Source organism: Chaetodon auriga, chromosome 18 (genome assembly GCF_051107435.1).
Source record: "Chaetodon auriga isolate fChaAug3 chromosome 18, fChaAug3.hap1, whole genome shotgun sequence".
Lineage (NCBI taxonomy): Eukaryota > Metazoa > Chordata > Actinopteri > Chaetodontiformes > Chaetodontidae > Chaetodon > Chaetodon auriga.
In genome coordinates, this window is record NC_135091.1 from 12574527 (window position 1) to 12592908 (window position 18382).

At 43.6% G+C, this 18382-nt stretch overlaps 1 protein-coding gene across 1 annotated transcript in view; it reads left to right on the forward strand.

The window, feature by feature from the left end:
- eya4 (EYA transcriptional coactivator and phosphatase 4) overlaps positions 1–18382 on the forward strand; it is a 41381-nt gene that overhangs the window by 20537 nt on the left and 2462 nt on the right. The window contains exons 3-17 of the mRNA XM_076756447.1: positions 449–498; positions 2820–2941; positions 6387–6464; positions 7165–7231; positions 7428–7570; positions 8238–8381; positions 8533–8615; positions 9670–9844; positions 11013–11149; positions 11385–11468; positions 14396–14485; positions 15079–15137; positions 15465–15625; positions 16198–16312; positions 16436–16557. Of these exons, the coding sequence (XP_076612562.1) occupies positions 449–498; positions 2820–2941; positions 6387–6464; positions 7165–7231; positions 7428–7570; positions 8238–8381; positions 8533–8615; positions 9670–9844; positions 11013–11149; positions 11385–11468; positions 14396–14485; positions 15079–15137; positions 15465–15625; positions 16198–16312; positions 16436–16557 (1630 nt within the window). The remainder of the gene's footprint in view (positions 1–448; positions 499–2819; positions 2942–6386; positions 6465–7164; positions 7232–7427; positions 7571–8237; positions 8382–8532; positions 8616–9669; positions 9845–11012; positions 11150–11384; positions 11469–14395; positions 14486–15078; positions 15138–15464; positions 15626–16197; positions 16313–16435; positions 16558–18382) is intronic.

The following is an 18382-nucleotide window of genomic DNA, read 5'->3' on the forward strand; positions in this document are numbered from 1 at the left end:
GGCTCGAGCTCCGGCTGGAGCAGGGTCACGGGTGAACAAGGGAAAGTTAATATCTGTCACTTAGACGCCAGTTAGCACTTCTGTCACGGCGGTGGCAGCAACTACAGACACCGGCTCTTGATTTATTACGATTTCCGCATTTTATGCATCAGAAGATTTCAAGTAAAATGCATCTTGTTGCAATTTTCCTGTTTACTTTGAGGTAAAGTTACATCAGATTTGAGTTTTATCCCTCGTTGAATTTTCTCTTCCGTTCTTAGAACTGAGGGTGGGAATTGACTTTGTTGTTATTCACAACAGTTCATGATACTAATATAATTTGTCTGATTCATAAACACTGGTTTATGAGGCTGGTTTATGGCACACTAAACACCGGCTCTTATGAACTGTATGTGTGTAATGTAATGTGTGTTTGGTTAACATTTCCTCTGCTCTGGTTTCCCTGCAGGTGAAGAAATCACACAGTGAATCTCATGTTCCAGACCCTTCGGACGCCAGGTACACTCATATGACTGTTTGTAGAATATGACAAACAGCATTAGGCTTTTCAGAGCTCTCTGTCTGTGTGTGTGTGTGTGTGTGTGTGTGCGCGCACAGCTATGTGTGTGTCCTAGTTCTCTGGTCATGGTGCAGAGAGGTGAGGTTTCAATGCAGTTGCGAGCTGTGATGAGGTCATCAACACTTTCCCAAGACCTCTGTGCCTGACACACATACACACACACACACATACACACACACAAACACAAACTAAAAGATATACTGATCTAAATGAAGGACAAGCAAAGGGAGCAATTAATTGTTTAATTAAATCATTTTTCAAGCAAAAATGGTGCAAAAATGCCAAATATTCTCTGCTTCCAGCTTCTCAAATGAGAGGATTTGATGCTTTTCTCTGTCATATTTCATTGTAAACTGAATATTTTTAAGTTTTGGACTTTTGGTTGGAGAAAACAAGACATTTAAAGGCGTTGCTTTAGGCTTGGGGAAACTGTGATGGGCGTTTTTCACTATTTTTTTGACATTTCACACACTAAAAAAAAAAAATAGATAAATCAATAATGGAAACAATCCTCCATCGCTGCCTCTAAAACTATTTTACATAAAACACTGTACAGTGTACATTAAAGTAAGATGCAGCATATTTTTTCAGTGACCAGACATAATGTGAAAACCAGAAAAGAGTTTATGAAACACCAACTCCTGCCATCGCCTCCCGAGAGGAGCGAAACAGAGGGGAAAGAGAAAAAAAGCAGGAGGGGAGACAGAATCATTTCCTGCTGTTGAGAGACAAAAGAAAAGGATGGATGAAGAGTGTTGAAGCACACCAGAGGGAGAGGAAAAAAAAAAAAGAGAGCGAAAAGTGGAAAAGCACCGTAATCTGTGAAAGTTCTTAGCGGCTGCTGCCATGTATAGCGGCTTGTTTGTTTTAGGCTTTTGTTTGAAGCTGGGCCTTGGCTCGGTATCTGGTCCACCATTAAGTGTTGTTGATGTTAAAACAGCGATCAGCGTTTTCACTTCAGAATGTACAGGAGTGCAGAGTGAATGTTTAGCTGTAAATAGAAAAAAAAAAAAAAAAGAGTTGATTTAGTGTGTTTATCTTTTGTACGCTCTCTCTTTTGCGCCCTGAAGCGGTGTCTTTTCTCGTCCGCTGAAAGCTGGATGTTTATACCTGTCAGTCTGACTGTGGGCTGCAGTCATGTGTGGCGATGCTATCTGCCCATAGCATTGAGATGGCCTGCTTCCAGACCGCCACACTGATGTATCGCACACAGACACAGACATACACGCACACACAGTGGTGGTATGGCAGCCCGTATTTGTTTAATTCTCCCTCCATCTCTGTCATTTCTCGCTTTGATGTCTCACACAAAAGCACAAGTGTGACCGACCTGCGGGCAGTGTGAGTTAGGGCGGGCACACACACACACACACACACACACACACACACACACACACACATTCATATGAGGTACTGTCCACACGCACACACACACTGGCTCAACATTGAACTATGTCTTCCATCAAAGGACGTGTCAAAATGTGGCTTCGCGGAAACCGTTGTGAGGAGGCATAAGAGTGTTTTACGTTGTTTTTCTTACAGCGTTCATGCAAGAACACTGATTAAAAACACTTCCCACCTCTCACTGGGAGTTACAGACCCTAGGGAGAGTAGATCTTGCCATGGAAACAACCAATAAAGGATCCAAATATACAATAAACATTGATATTGATATGAAAGGCAGACGTCTACTGCACCGTAAATATGCATCTTCATTCTGTCCACGCACACACACACACACACACACACACTCGTACACACACACCCTCTCTCTCACTTTACCATTACCACCTTGTGTGCTGGTTCGTCCCAGTCATGCATGTGGAACACATTGTAAAACTAAAGCATGCTGGCAGGCAGTGGGTTTGTATTGGAGCCCAGAAGTGCACACACGCACACACACACATATATGCACACACACTCTATAAAAGGGCCAGCAGGCCCGCAGACAATGTCTAACGCCTCTGAACACATGCTCATGTAAGCTAACTGGTACGAAGAAGCATGAAGTTTATGGCTGTGTGTGTGTGTGTGTGTGTGTGTGTGTGTGTGTGTGTGTGTGTGTGTGTGTGGTTCCTGTGTGGACATACAGGCTGTCGTTGAACGTGTTCAGTGAGATCTTAACATAATATATAGAGGTGGGAGATTCCCAGCTGTGAGAGCATATTGCCGTGGATCTGTTATTCATTCAGAAATCGCAGTTCATCTCATTTTCTCCCCCTCCTCCTCCCTCCTCCCTCCTCCCTCCGCCCTCCTGCAGGTCTATGGAAATGCAGGACCTAGCCAGTCCTCATAACCGTGTGGGAGGTGGAGATTCAACAGGCTCCAAGCTGGACAAGAACAACCTTGGCAGCCCCTCCATCACCACCAATGGAACAGGAGGTGAGAAGGCAGAACATGTTTGGGGCTGCAGTAGTGAATGGGCAGTTGTTTCTATGGTGGAAAGGTTAGTTTTAGTGTTCAAAATATAGTTTTTTGCCTTCATTATATTCAGTCATCAGTGAGACAAAATGTTCTGTACAACCACTCATAAGGAATGTCTGCATTCCACTTGAGAGGAATATTATTCTTGCCAAGAGTTAGACCAGAAGATCAATACCACTTTCCTGTCTGTGTAATAAATATGAAGCTCCAGACAGCTGCCAATTAGGTTAGCTTAGCACAAAGTGTGTCACTTTTTTTATTGCACAGATTAAACAAACGAGATGCAACATGTTAAGCAGAGAGCCTTAAAGGGTGCTGGTGGCTGGATTTTGTTATGTTTGGGGAGAGCTAGGCTTGCTGTGTCCGAACGGTATGCAATGCTAAGCTAAGCTAACCGTCTGCTGGCTGCAGCTTCATATTTACCCCACAGACCTGAGAGTGGCATACATCTTCTCATCTAACTCTCAGCGAAAAAGCACATCAGCATATTTCCAAAAATGTTAAATTATTCCTTTCAGGGCTGCATCGATCAGTCAAAGATTGGGTGACCTCTTTGACGACAGGACACCGGAGTTAGAGTGAAAACCTGCTGTTTCACACGATGCCAGCACTCACTGATGTCTCATTTCTAAATAAATGAATCACTAAATGAGAAAATGCATAAAGTCTAAGCGCCTCTTCTGCACACACCGTTCGATGTTTGCTTGGGAGAGATGCTTTTAACAGTTTTTTTTATGACGTCTCGCTCTCGCTCCAGCAGAGGTTGAACGAGCACACTGTAAATCGCTTTGAAACGTAATGAAACCTACAGCAAAATCATCAGTCACACACGTTTCCAACATGCAGAGATAAGTACTTTTTGAGGCATTTATAGAGACGGAAGGGGACGCGCGCATGCAAACGCACGCATACACACACCCCGCGCTGGCACGAGGGCTTGAGTAAACCACTGGAGAATGTGTGTAAACACACGGTGAAGCACTTCTACTCTCCGCTGCTAACCGCTCGGAAAAGTGTATGTGTGTTTGTGTGTGTGCGTGCTTGAGTGTATATGTGCGAGTGCGAGCCGAAAAATCCCACTGGAAACTATTTCCTCTACAAGAGCATTAAAGCATCACTGCTCTCTCGGATGTCAACACCAGTGAGCCCTCTCCTCTCCTTTGTCCTTTCTTCTTCTTCTTCTTCCTTTTCTTTTCCTCTGTCCGTCTGTGTTTCTCTTCCCTCCTCCTCCTCATCTTTTTCTTCTTCCACCCTTGATCTCTCCCTCTCTCATTGTCTGTCCTCTGCAATAATATTTGACAGAGCAGTTTGATGTAATAGCACTGGATGTAAGTGCCTTTGTTGAGGGCCATCCTTTGATCTATTGCTGATTTAACAGGCAATGGAAACTGCTTTTAATAGGAATGTAATGGAAAAAGTGAGATAACTGCATTTCAGTCAACTTGATGTGTCAACACTGTCGCAGAAATAGTCGAGCTCAAAGTCGACTTAACAGTGAATTTAGACCATATTAGAGCACACTAAATCATTTTTGATGAGCTCACAGTTAATGGTTTGAGCAGACAGAGCCGGGACTACACGCTCACAGCCAAAACAAACTACATACCCAGCATTCCCCTCACCTGACATCAACCAGAGCTCGGGCCCACGGGCCATCTCTATAGCGACTCATTTGTCTTCATTAGGGCTCGTCCGATGGGTTGTATTGCTACCCGAGGGGACTAATGAAGTTGTTCTGAATTAAATGGAGTTCTCAGATGGTCAGCGATGATGAGTTTTAATGATGTTCAGAGGGAAACAAAGAACTGACAAACTTCATGTAGGATAAAAACAGGTGTCCTCCCCTTTAAAATTTTGTAAATATGCTTTTGTACTGTGTTGAGAATAAGATGAGGAAATTGATACCACTCACATATTCACATTAAAGCAAATATAATCAATATTTTATATATTTACAGTGACATCATCCGACTCTGCAGGTCCCCTGAGCCGTATGGATCTTCTTTCGGCTCACTGTTTTGGTTTTACGGCCCACAGATTTCCTGTTTTGCTTCACCCCGGTCATCGTAGCTTCCAGCCTCAGCAGGCAGCTGTTTTCAGGCTGAAAAGCTCTAAAACCCCACTGAACACCGCCTGCCCAGCACTGAATGGCAGAAAGACGAAGTTGGCGACTGGCTGGTGAACATAGTCGAACATTTTGCAGCTAATGAGTGAGAAGAAAATAAAGCTAAAAGAAAATTGAATATTGGACTTTATAGGCGATGAATGCTAATGTTCCTCACACCCGCTGGATGTGTCAATACAAAAATCAGTTATTGCATGTTCAAATATGAAGCTACAGCTAAGAGACAATTTGCTGTAGCTTAGCATAAAGAATGAAAACAAAACACAGGGAACCAGTCAGCCTGGCTCAGTCTGAAGGTAACAAAATCTACCAGCGTCTCTAAAACTCACTAACAACAAGTTGAGATTTTATGAACTCTTCCTTTAGTCTCTGTCTGGTCTGATGAGGTGCTGGCAGGCACATGTTTTGCGTTTGGATAGAATCCTGCAGCATAGCAGTTTCCCCCTCTCTCCGGATTTGATGCTAAGCTAAGCTGAACATCTCCTAGCCTTATATTTACCGTACAGACATGAGAGTGGTATTGACCTTCTCATATGACTCTCAGCAAGAAAACCAATAAGCATATTTTCCAAAATGTCAAACTATTTCTTTTAAAATACCTCTTAAAATTGCATCGTGTCCTCACCACCTTCCACCTTGCACCCTTTTAGGTGAAAACATGACAGTTCTAAACACGGCTGATTGGCTGTTGGGCTGCAGCAGCCCGCCCCCTGCCCCGAGCTCCAAGGACTATGGTACAGAGGTGCATGTGTGTGAATCCAAGGCCAAGAACTCGTACAGTGTTACCTTAAATGCATAAGGAATGGGTTTCCAGAGCCTGGGCTGGTCCTAGATCTGATGTGTTTTTTTTTTGTGCCAGGATTGCAGTGATTTTCATGTGCTGTGCAATTTCCTCTGATGTTTGGATCTCACTGTGAATTTATCACAGCGTGTGTGGAGTTGTTTTATATTTGCAGGGTTCCTACCAGTCAGCAAATTTATGAAAAGCTGAGGGATTTGGTGAATTTGCTGGTCACCTTGCATGTTTATATTTTCAAAACTTAAAAATTAGGAATGAGACCTTTAGATTAACCTTTGGTTATTGAAAGTCATTAAAACTTATAGTGGGAACCCTGCACACAACATTTCCTCTCATACTGGAACTGCATGGTGGTTTCCCTCTCTTTTCTCAGTATGGTTTTCCTTGTGTGTGTGTGTGTGTGTGTGTGTGTGTGTGTGTGTGTGATGGCACTTCCCTCCTGGCCTCCCCTAACACTGATCTTTTCCATCTTCCTCAAGTGAAAACAGAGCCTATGAACAACAGCGATACAGTCACTACCACAGGCGACACAGTATTGGACACATACGCAGGCTCAGGTAACACACACGCACACACGCACGCACGCATGCACACACACGCACACACACACATCAGCCCACAGACATGCACTCATGTACATTTTTCTCATCTTGAGGAAAAAACAATGTCTCTGCACTCGACAGCTCAGACACACACAAACACCAACACCCATCTGAGCTCAGCAGTGGGCCTGCTGAAAGCTTTAATCCCATGAAGTATTGCCTGTCTTCGGATTGCGTCATCAAAGGCTGGCAGAGGGAAGAGAAAGAGTTACACTTGCCCCCCTTTTTTTTAAAGACTCACACACAACCCTGTGTTCCTTCACGCTGCAGAACACATATACACACACACACACACACACACACACACACACACAGATACACAAAACCATTAAGCAACTCGCAGTGAGGGTTAAGAAGCAGCGGGGTGTTTGTCAGTATTGAGCTCTTGACATCTCAATGACCACAAACAGACATTGTGTTTTACTATGAGGCCCGCTGTAAGGGCTCCACTGGCTACAGCGCTCTCTAAAGGGGGAGAACTTGGCTGCTCTCCATTCAAAATGCTTCAAATTATGTTTACTCAAACAAGCCAGAGGCCTTGAATCGTGCTGTCCAGGAGTGGTTTTGAAAATGTGAGAGGAAACAGACGATTTGAGTTGACACCATTCATAACCCAGTGTTGCCTTGTTGTTTCTGATTATTGTGCTGTTTTTAGTAATCACCAGCAGCGGGTACAGCCCTCGTTCAGCCCACCAGTACTCCCCTCCCCTCTACCCATCGAAGTAAGTCTGAGTTTACACACAGCAGAGTCTGCTTTCTAAGAATCCTTATTGGCATACCTTCTCCTACGCTTCTGCAACGCAGCTAATTATACCACCCATTTACCTGCCAAGCCAAGTTACTCCTCCAGTCATTGTCATCCGTATTCTTCTAATCTGTCTTGTATGTACCTCACCTGTCACTCCTCTCCTTTCCCAGGCCCTACCCTCACATTCTCTCCACACCGGCAGCCCCTCCCATGCCCACGTACGCCGGTCAACCCCAATTCAGCAGCATGCAGCAGTCCACCGTCTACACTGCTTACTCCCAGACAGGACAGCCGTACGGACTGTCCACCTATGGTATCAATAAACACGCTTGCAAAGACACGCAGTGACACGCAGCGGCTGCACTAGCTCACACTTTTAAGAAGCTTATTTTGTAATCCACACTGAAAAACGTGTCCAGCTCAAGTAGAAGAATTGTTACTGTATAGAGATTTGCTGAACTGGAACAATAGGTTCTGTGTCAAAGAATAAAAAACATATTTAAAATGTACTCAGACTGAACCTCAGTGGGATACTTTTAAGGAGGAGGACACCGCTGGATATTTTCTGTGTTATTATGAATGGACAAACTATCATAGGATAAAGACAAGCAGTGCACAAACACAATTTTAAATGATGTATCTCTTGTTTGATTGGCTGTTGTGATTGGCTACATAATTAGCAAGCAAACAAAGCCTTTACTCAGAAGGCCTAAAATATGTCATTTAAAGTATAGTCAGGTAAAATATGTAAGTAAAACCTAACTTTGAAAAATTGAGAAATACTTAGATAATTCTTAGATAAATGGAAATTCAATATTTCCATATTTACAAGCTTGACATGATCGTTAGAAGCCAAAGATGGAACGCAAATGAATGCAAGTAAAGCCAGAACAAAATAAGTTTTTTCAAGCAAACAAACTGTGTCAATGTTCTAGCCCATAACATATACAAACATGGTATACTATTCTTTCTTGTCGCAGACCTCGGTGTGATGCTGCCGGGCATTAAGACGGAAAGCGGCCTGGCTCAGAGTCAGTCTCCGCTGCAGACAGGCCTCAGCTACAGCCCCGGCTTCACCACACCTCAGCCCGGACAGACTGCATACTCGCCCTATCAGATGCCAGGTCGGTTCCAAACAGACGACCTCAGAATTCTATATTCTTGATAAATAAAAAAGATCTTACCGTCCAATGTGCTACGACAACACGCGCAGTTAAAGAATATAAAATGTTTCCGTCTACATGGTGCAATTCCTTTTCGTCTTTGTGTCCCAAGGTTCCAGTTTCACTCCTTCCTCAGGCCTCTATGCCACCAACAACTCAGTGTCCAACCCCGCCAACTACACTGCCACACAGCAGGTACCTCAGTGTCTATATACTGTATGCGTGTGTGTGTGTGTGTGTGTGTGTGTGTGTGTGTGTGTGCAGGCCTGTTCTGAAGTTTAAACCTGGACCGCTGGTACAATCCAGCTAACAGAGAGTTGGCTTGAGGAAGCCATTCTCCTAAGGGAGCTGATCAACCGTGCCACATGTTTGCTCTGAGTGGTCAAGTAAATGTCGTTAGCCTCATTACGCCGGCTCAAACTAAAGACGAGGATTTTGTACGGCGCAGTCGCGATGATATTTGAGACCAGAGCTGGTTTTACAGTCACGCTCCCACACAACTTTTCTCATTCAGAGCCGCTTCAAGAAATAAAGTCTAATTAGGGCTTGACCTTGCAACAGGGACAAACTTGGGAGAGAGACAGACAATTAGTCTTTGTGAAAGACTGTTTTGTTCTGAATATTTCTCTATGTCCATATGATGAATTGTACTGTGGTAGTGAAATGCTTAAAGGGGGATTTTAATGTCCCACTATGATAGATGTGGCTGTTTACAGGAAGAAAGTCAAGCTTTGGCTTGTGTGGGTGGATTAAGGGGAATATAGTGCGTGTGTGTGTGGGTGTGTGTGTATATATGAGTTTAGCAGAAAAAGAGAAAGCAGGCAAGAGATGGAAAGGGAGAGAGAGGCTGATAGAATGCGAGTGCGTATAGTATATGTCAATATGCATGCTTGCATACACACTTTGCTGACTACACACCAGCAGCGTGTGTGCGTGTGTGCATTCATGCGGTGGTGCTCCACTTTATAAGGACTTGCAGAGATGGACGTAGTGACAGGTTTAGAGAGCTGACTCATAAAAGCGTCCGTCTCTGCTGGGTCAGTAAAAAGCAGCAACACAAGGCTTTAATTGTTTTGGACGTATGAAATGCAGAATTGAGGGAATAAAAGATTAGAGAAACGAGAGGGCACACTTGTAAAAGCTCTCTTCAAAAGTCACTTTGAATCTTTCCAGAAAAGTGAAACATCTGAATTTTCCTGTTGGTTTTTTTTTTCCTCTTGTTTTTGCTCATGATTTCTATTCCCTGCAGGATTATCCCTCATACACGACGTTTGGCCAAAACCAGTATGCCCAGTATTATTCCGCCTCCACTTACGGGACTTACATGACCTCCAACAGCGTGGACGGCACAGGCTCCACGGCAGCCTACCAGCTGCAAGATCCCACCCCTGCCATGACCGGACAGGCTCCTGAGCTTCACCCAGGTCCGTATGAAGCAGAGTGAACCAGTCAAACCACCAACATTCATAAATATGCAACCAAAGTCCCAGCCTCTTCACCGTTCCTTCATACTGGCTCCATAATCTTGTTTCCAGTCGAAAAATACCACAGTTTGGGTAACTGAGTTCACAACTCTCTTTCAGCCATGATGAAGCACAGGAAGTAACTTCAGACTGTAGCCATGGTTACCTGGCATCGCGCTCGCTAATTGGAGAATCGGCATTTGTTTACATTAGCCTCAGAGGCTTTGATTAGAGCGACGTGGTGTTAAGTATTGCACTTTTGTAGACAAGTGAGAGAAAAGAGAAAATAGAGCGAGTGCGTCCGTATGTATAGAAATAAAGCTTGGGATTGAGTTTTCTCTTGGGTTTATCTTGGCTGTAATTCAGGGAGCCTGATTAAAGGAGCTTATCATTCTTCCTGTCACTGGCACTTTCCTTCTCACTGTATTTCTCTTTTTGGAGTTACAGCTGGTATCTGTTCTTTTGTGTGTGTGTGTGTGTGTGTGTGTGTGTGTGTGTTGCTCACATGCTCTTTGTGTCTCTCTGTGTCTTATCCGCCCCTTCTCTCCTTCTCTCCCTGATTGAGACATAACAATATGAGAGCCGAAGCTTAGAGTCTGGTTTTAGTTACCACACGGCAGTGGGAGCATATGGCAATGGGAGGTTGTCTGTGTGTGTGTGTGTGTGTGCGTGCCTGCAAGAATGTGTGTGCTCGTGTGGGCTCCTGCAGAATTTTGCATCTTTGCAAGAAGCATCAGATTACCTAACTTTTGTAATTTATTGCACAGTTCCATCTCCCCCCCCCTCTGTTAAATCTTTACATCGCATGTTATCATGAATCAGTCAGGATATCAATGGTACTTCTGTTTAGCTTTCTTGGTCGTCTTTGAGTTGATGTGTCGTGCCAATTACCTTGAATTATTAAACCTGAGAAGATGGCTTATTACCGTTCAGAGTCTAAATTATTGCTTTCCCTGAAGCGGGTACAACTCCGCAACAGAACACCTGTGGGATCAGCTCAGACCGCAGCATTGCCGTTACTTCAGTGCATGAATGTAGTTTGTGATTGCTTTGAGACAGACATTTGATCATTTGTACATTTTAAATGTTTCAAATTTTGAGCCCCGTCTGTGTTTGCCTACACTCTTAGGGGACTTTGATACGGTGCAGAGCCCCTCCACGCCCATCAAAGAGCTGGATGACCGAGCCTGCCGGAGTGGGGGGTCCAAGTCCCGGGGCAGGGGCCGCAAGAACAACCCGTCCCCTCCCCCTGATAGTGACCTGGAGGTAAGAGGACCAAAAAACACCCACTGACAGAGCACTCAGGACTGAATATCCCGTCCAAATCTCAGTGGATATGTGGTATTCCCTTTGATCTTCATCCTCGCTGTTCGCTGAAGTCTCAGACTACAGCAGAGGAGAAGCTGACAGAGAGTGGGACCACCCATGTCACTCACATATGAAAAGAAGGACGTGCCATTTTCTCAAAGAGTGCCTCTCATTGTCTCACTCTGCTCTCCAGAGGGTGTTTGTGTGGGATCTGGACGAGACTATCATCGTCTTCCACTCTCTGCTCACGGGCTCCTACGCGCAGAAATATGGCAAGGTAAGATCATCACCCTGGCTGTCTGTTATTAGTGTTGTATTGTTGTTGTCTGCCAAAGTAGAATCCCAGATTACAGGTCTCATTCTGAGTAAATGAGGGGCGATGAAATTCACGCAAATAATGACCACAAATGGCCAAATAGTGGCGATAAGCTTACAAGTATTCCTGCTGCGAGTGCTCTCTGGACTTCTTTTCGTTTTGTGCCCTGGGCTTTGCCTCTCAGGCTACGTACACGCTCCCATGCCCTGTGATTGGTGGAAGTTGCAGGGCTGAAAGAGAATGCAGAGCAGCAGACACTATTCAGCACTGAGTTAATATTCTCCTAAAAGTTCAGAATTTCCTAAGAAGATGCCTCAAATGAACATCAGCCAAAGATAAGACGGGAAAGGAAAAGGTTCTGTATAGGACAGATGTGATTTAAGTGATTTTAAGCAGGGATAGTGAAATGGATACAGCAATTTACTTAGAATAGAATTTGTATTTGTTTGTTATTATGAAAGCACACACAATCATTGCGTCATCCCCTTTCCTCTAAACCAAACTCATACCATGACTTTGAGAGGGATTTGTCTCTAATTGTAACTTGAATGCAATCTTTTGTCAAATTAAATATTAAACATGAAACTCACAGTGAGCACACCGTTCCAATGAGCTTCATTTCTCCTTGTATAAACATTACATCGAGTTCTTCAGGAATGCTTTGGTCAATTTATGATGATGACCACACACATAAAAATATGAATGAGTCTTTTAATGTACTGCATACTGAATGCATTTAAAACCCATTGATAATTGTAGTTTAATCATAATTTAGCATGCTAATTTCTCACTTGGACTGATGTTTATTCCGCTCTTCATTGTGAACTTATTTGGTGGTCTCGCCTTCTCATGTAACAGCTACACTGTTTATAGTTCCCTTTATTTTAATAGTTCTTGGCTCTGATCTGGGATCATCATATGTGGCCAAGGCTACAGATTTTTATTGGGTGATGTCGTTTCCTGTGGGTACCGGATTAGCCACCAGCCTGCTTGTACGGGCTTTGCATCCCTCTCTGCAGTCCGCTCGGATACTTGTGTTTGGCAGTCAAACAAAAGCTGGCATAGCGCGCACACACATACACACATAACATTTGGAGCCAGCCATAGGAGCCCAGGCGTTTTACAGATAGGGTTTGTGGGCACTGATGTACTTCCTAGCTGCTCTGCAGTTGTAGGATTTAACGTTTGGCAATTGGGATTTAATGGGTATAAGAAAGGCCCTGGTGAGTTGTAAATTGTGGTGCGTGTGTGTGTGTGTGAGAAAGAGAACACATGCAGCCTTGTGGTTAATTCGGCTTGGTTTGCATTGTTTTTATAGTAGAGGAATACCGAGTACCAAAGGATAATATCACAATTTAAGCACTGGCTTGAGTAGAGAAAAGTTGTGCAAGTCTCCTGGCCTGCAGTCAAATCGTGAATGAGATGTTGTGAATGGCTCAGATTAGTTCTTATGTACTCCATGATAACGTGTCTTGTGATAAAGCACAAAAAAAATATGGCACTGGTTTGCGTAAACTCACCGCAGCTAGCATTAAGCGTGAAAAAAGACAAGAATATTTGCCCTAAAATAATTGTGAGAGCATTTTTTTCACCTCATTTGCTGCCCTCAAGAAATATAGTGGCAGCTGTGTCTGTTCACACCTCGCCCAAAATAGTGTTTACACTGTTGACATAGCAACCGCAAGACCCCCGTACCCTCCTCAAAGGGGCTTTGAGGATATATCTGCTCTAAATGAGGTTTCACTTTTTAATGACCGCACGCATCTCTTTCACGCGGATGCACACCCGCCACGTTTCTCAGCGCAGGAGTTATTATAACCAGGGATAATGTTCATGAAGTGTTGAGTTTCCAGTGCTCGAATGATAACAGCGGAGGTGGAGGCTGGAATTGTTTCAGGCTACTCCTGTCAGGCCAAAATAATATTTGCAGTTCTCTCTGATTGATTGAACTTGTCTGGCAAAATATATGTATGTTCAAAAACAAAAAAAAAAAGGGCCACCTAAGCCTTTCTGGAGCCCGGAGCGCGGCCAAATTCAACTGCTCACAGGGAATTTACACATTTCAGCTGCGGGTGTTTCAACACACACTGATGTCCGTGACTCTCCTTTGGAAGGCAACCAACATAATCATTATCTGGGAGACAAACTCAAGTGTCTCTTGTCCCTGTGATTGACAGGGAAGCAGGAAAAGCAATGCAGTATCACTATTAGCAGCTGTTCATTTTCGTGGGGCTCTACACACTTCACATCTTTCCAATTTATGGAGCACTCACTCTTTTTTTGCACATGGGAATGCCGCACATCTCTCTCTCTCTCTCTTTCAATGTGTGTGTCTGTTTCCCTCGCTCGCTCACTTTCACTCTCCTTCCTGTTAGTTTTTTATTTCTATTCTGGTCGTCTGACGGCGTCAGCGAATCGCGCGGCAAGCTGTCGTCCCTTGCTGACCTATCACAGATGATGGTTTTTGCAGCTGAGCCCCGGGGCTGGCAGGGCAGGCTGCGTCCTCCCAAACACTCACACACACACACAAACCATTCACATACCACACACACACACACACCACACAGCGTCTCCCTTTGAGGGTGGCTACTCTCTGCAATACACACATGAAGACACACACTCTTCCTCTCACCCCCCCCCACCAAGCATGAGGAATGTTGATGGGACGGAACAAGTGCAACCTGTCTGTCAGCATCTGCTGTGATGAGTGGTGCGTACCAGCTCTACAAGTGGGGGTGGGCTGGGGGGGGAGTGTGAATTTGGGAAGAAGCAGGAGGTTGTAAGATCTGACATAGGTTTGGGGTCGGGGGGGAAGTAACTCGGATTAAGGTAGTCGTTTTTTATGAAGGTGACGTCATCATGATGATCTTACCTTGAACTTCCATTAGGACCCTCCTATGGCTGTGACGCTGGGTCTGAGGATGGAGGAGATGATCTTCAACTTGGCAGACACGCACTTATTCTTTAACGACCTGGAGGTGAGACACAGGTGTCAGACTGACACACACACACACACACACACACACACACACACACACACACACACACACACACATCCTCAAAGGCATGTTAAAATGACTTGGGGTTTTTCTTGCACAGCTTTCAAATTTTGCTCAAAGCTCAACATAAAACACTGAAAAGTTTCTCAAAGGCAGTCAATTAAATGCTGCTACTGCCCTCTAGTGGTATACAGTGATATGAAACAACACTTCAGTATATGCAGAGCATTAAGTGCTGCACCATGATTGTTTTCTAATTTTAGTACATGTTGCTTTGTTGTAATTAATTAATGTTTGTTTTGTTATAATTGTTTATGGTGTATGGATTAATACATGTATGCATTGTCAACAAGAACGCTTCTGTGTTCCTTTATTGTGACTTTTTGTCTAAATACATTTATAGTGTTATTATTAGACTATTAATGTTGCTGTATATATTATAAAGTATCTCAGATAATGATGACTTATTTTTAAGCTTGATTTGTGTGTAGTTAATCCTCATTCGAGTTAAACATAAATAATAAATAATTATTTGTGTGTGTGTGTGTGTGTGTGTGTGTGTGTGTGTGCAGGAGTGTGATCAGGTACATATTGATGATGTGTCATCAGACGATAATGGCCAGGACTTAAGGTGAGGCATTTCTGAATCAATGAGTGCGACATAGACATTGTTGTTTTGGAGTTATTGTTTGTTTGTCATAGCTTAATAATTCACAGATTACAGTATTTGTTTTGTTTTTTGACTTGTGAAGTCAAGTTTTTTTAGGATGTCATATGAATTTATTCAAAATATTAAAGTGAATGCATGATGGTTTGTTTGCACTTTAAAGGTGGTAATGAATTCTTAAAAATTACATATTGGCAATTATGTTTATAGTACCGAATAATAAAAAATAACCATTTGATTTGTTCTACCAGAGCAGATTTTTCAAATAAAACATATCATTATTATTGACAGTACTTACAGTTTTGCAACTGATGGCTTCCATGCAGCTGCAACCAGCGCCAACCTGTGCCTGGCTACGGGTGTCCGCGGCGGGGTCGACTGGATGAGGAAACTGGCCTTCCGCTACCGACGGGTCAAAGAGTTGTATAGCACATACAAAAACAATGTGGGGGGTAAGCCAATCTGATGGGAGTATGCTGGTCACCGGGGACGGTTAGGAGGGAGACAGTGAGGGGGAGTTTTTTTGATTAGAGTGACGTGTTTTCTCTGCTCTAGTCTAAAATAAAGCCGCCTGAAAAGACTCATGTACTAAAGGAATTATTAGGTTTCATGTTTTTCCATATATTTGCATAAGATTCCAGTCAATCTTTTGATCTTTTTTGGATCTATATGGGTTTATTAAAGCTGAGATCAATAACAAAGCTGCTGTTGGCCAATATTTTTTTTTTCCAATTTCCAATGTAATAATTTTAGTTTGAACAATTTCATGCAGAAATGAAAAATATATTTAGTTTCCTCCTGATATTTATTGAAGGTAGAGTGGATTCCATTGAAGCTCCTGTGAATGAGGTTTAACAGTTCTGAACAATAATCAGCTGGTCATTAAAGGCCTCATATGAAGGATCACACATTCGTCCAACCCTTGTGGACTTGGTCCATGACTTCCATGTTTTCCTGCTTTTTTTTTCCTGTGTGTGTGATGCCCGAGGCTGTGAGGGTTTCCTAAAGCCATGCTGTGTTGCAGGTCTGCTGGGTCCTGCTAAGAGAGACGCGTGGCTGCAGCTCAGAGCAGAGGTGGAGGCTCTGACTGACTCCTGGCTCACCCACGCGCTCAAGTCCCTGTCCATCATCAGCTCCAGGTGCCACTGTAGCCTGGGAACTAACCCATAATCAGCATCAAAGGACATTCATTCATGATCCACTCACTCGTCCTCTCGTCCGGCTTTACATAATAAGACCTGCCTTCTGTTTATATCCCACAGGAGTAACTGTGTAAATGTGTTGGTGACCACAACGCAGCTCATACCAGCGCTGGCTAAAGTTCTCTTGTACAGTCTGGGCTCCGTTTTCCCCATCGAGAACATTTACAGCGCAACAAAAATAGGTAAGACACAAACACTCGTACACACACACACACACACACACACACACACACACACACACTGCTGTACACTGCTGGGCACTGCTGTACACTCCATAAATTCTAAATGATAATCTAATATTAATGGAAATAATATGCTGTAGAGTGAATTTAAATAGCAGTTGAATATATACTTGACACACAGCATTTTAACAGCTCATTATTTTGGTGTTTTTACATCTATTCTATATGTTACTGATATCCTGTTATGACATTAAACTTGTTGCTGTAGTTGGGCTCAGATTCACCGAGCGGTTGGCTGGGAATGTTTTATTTTATGCTGTGTCCGTGTGTGTGTGTGTGTGTGTGTGTGTGTGTGTGTGTGTGTGTGTGTGTTTGAGAGAGGGCAAAAGCAAAACTGAATGCAATTCACATTAAATCTCTATTAAAGGAAACTAAGTCACGCTGGTTTGGCCTAGTAACTGTTAGTATTGACTGTTTTGATTCAGGGTTATGTGATACTTTTCAGTGTCATTTTATACAACTTTACCAATATTTTTGTATTTTATAATGTTAATTTCAAACATCCCCTCACTGAAATGATTTACTACGTTGGGTGTATTTATTACACTATTTCTTATTTTAATCCAATACCACGACCAGTCAGTTCTAGCACTTTTACTGTGTTATGTCTGAAGACTCTCCATCATGCAGGTCATGGTTCTCCAAGGAGGGTTGACTCAGGAAACCAGAAAACATTTCCTCTCATCGAAGGGGCTTTTTCAGTTCTGACTATCTCAGGTATCCTGACCCAGGTATTTAAGATCTGTGCAGTCGTTATCAAGGTCACTGATACCACACGGGTCGTTTGTGCTGCTGGCTGCTGAAACAGCAGTCGTTAGAGTCACTGGAGTCACCTGAGGCCAAGCGTAAATGACACGCATTGGAGTTGTCACGAGGCCAACTGTGAATGGCTGTTAAATCTCCAGCCAAGGGATGAAAGGGCAGCATTGTAGGTGGGGGATATGTGGCGTTGTAGACCTCCATGACTCCAACGGTTCAAAACAACCACCGTTACACCGCCTCCAAAAACCTTGATAATGACCCCATGGATACCTGAAGACGGCCCTTGGATGAGAGGCGTTCTCAAGTACCTACGACCAAGTTCTGCCGCCCTTGATTCAACCCTCCTTTGATTTCCCGATCCTGTTCAGCACGGAAGAAAAATAAGGGCTCATGTTATCGGAGCTCATGTTACACCCAGTTTAACCCCGCGGTGCCTTGATTCAAATGACAAGCGCCTGAGGTTCAGGACACAAGCTGACTGCAAAGGTGTTTCAGGTCAGACGCCACATCCCATAGAGTCCTGGGAACATTACTTTGCACGTGGAGTTCCTCTATGTTGCAGTTAGCGTCGTAGAAGGAGGAGGAAAAAGGCTAAAAGGTTAATTTAAGGGGGTGTGGCGTCTGACATCACTCACAAGCACATCTGCTCTTTGGCTTTTCACGGCGATCAGATTGATTATGTGCATCTGAGGTGAAGTACATCTCAGGACGGCCACGTGCGAGTCAGCATTAATCAGAGCGATCTGTTATGGGATAATAATGTGTGTGTGTGTGTGTGTGTGTGTGTGTGTGTGTGTGTGTATGTGGGCATGAATTATTGTTGTGGGAATATAAATCTGTTTATATTATGGGGATTGTGGGCTCTCCTTATGGGGACTAAATACAAGTCTCTGTAATTTTAGGGTGAAGATTTGGGTTAAGGTTAGGTTAAAGGTCAGGTTTAGGTCCTGAAAAGGGATGACTGTGTGTGTGTGTGTGTGTGTGTGTGTGTGTGTGTGTGTGT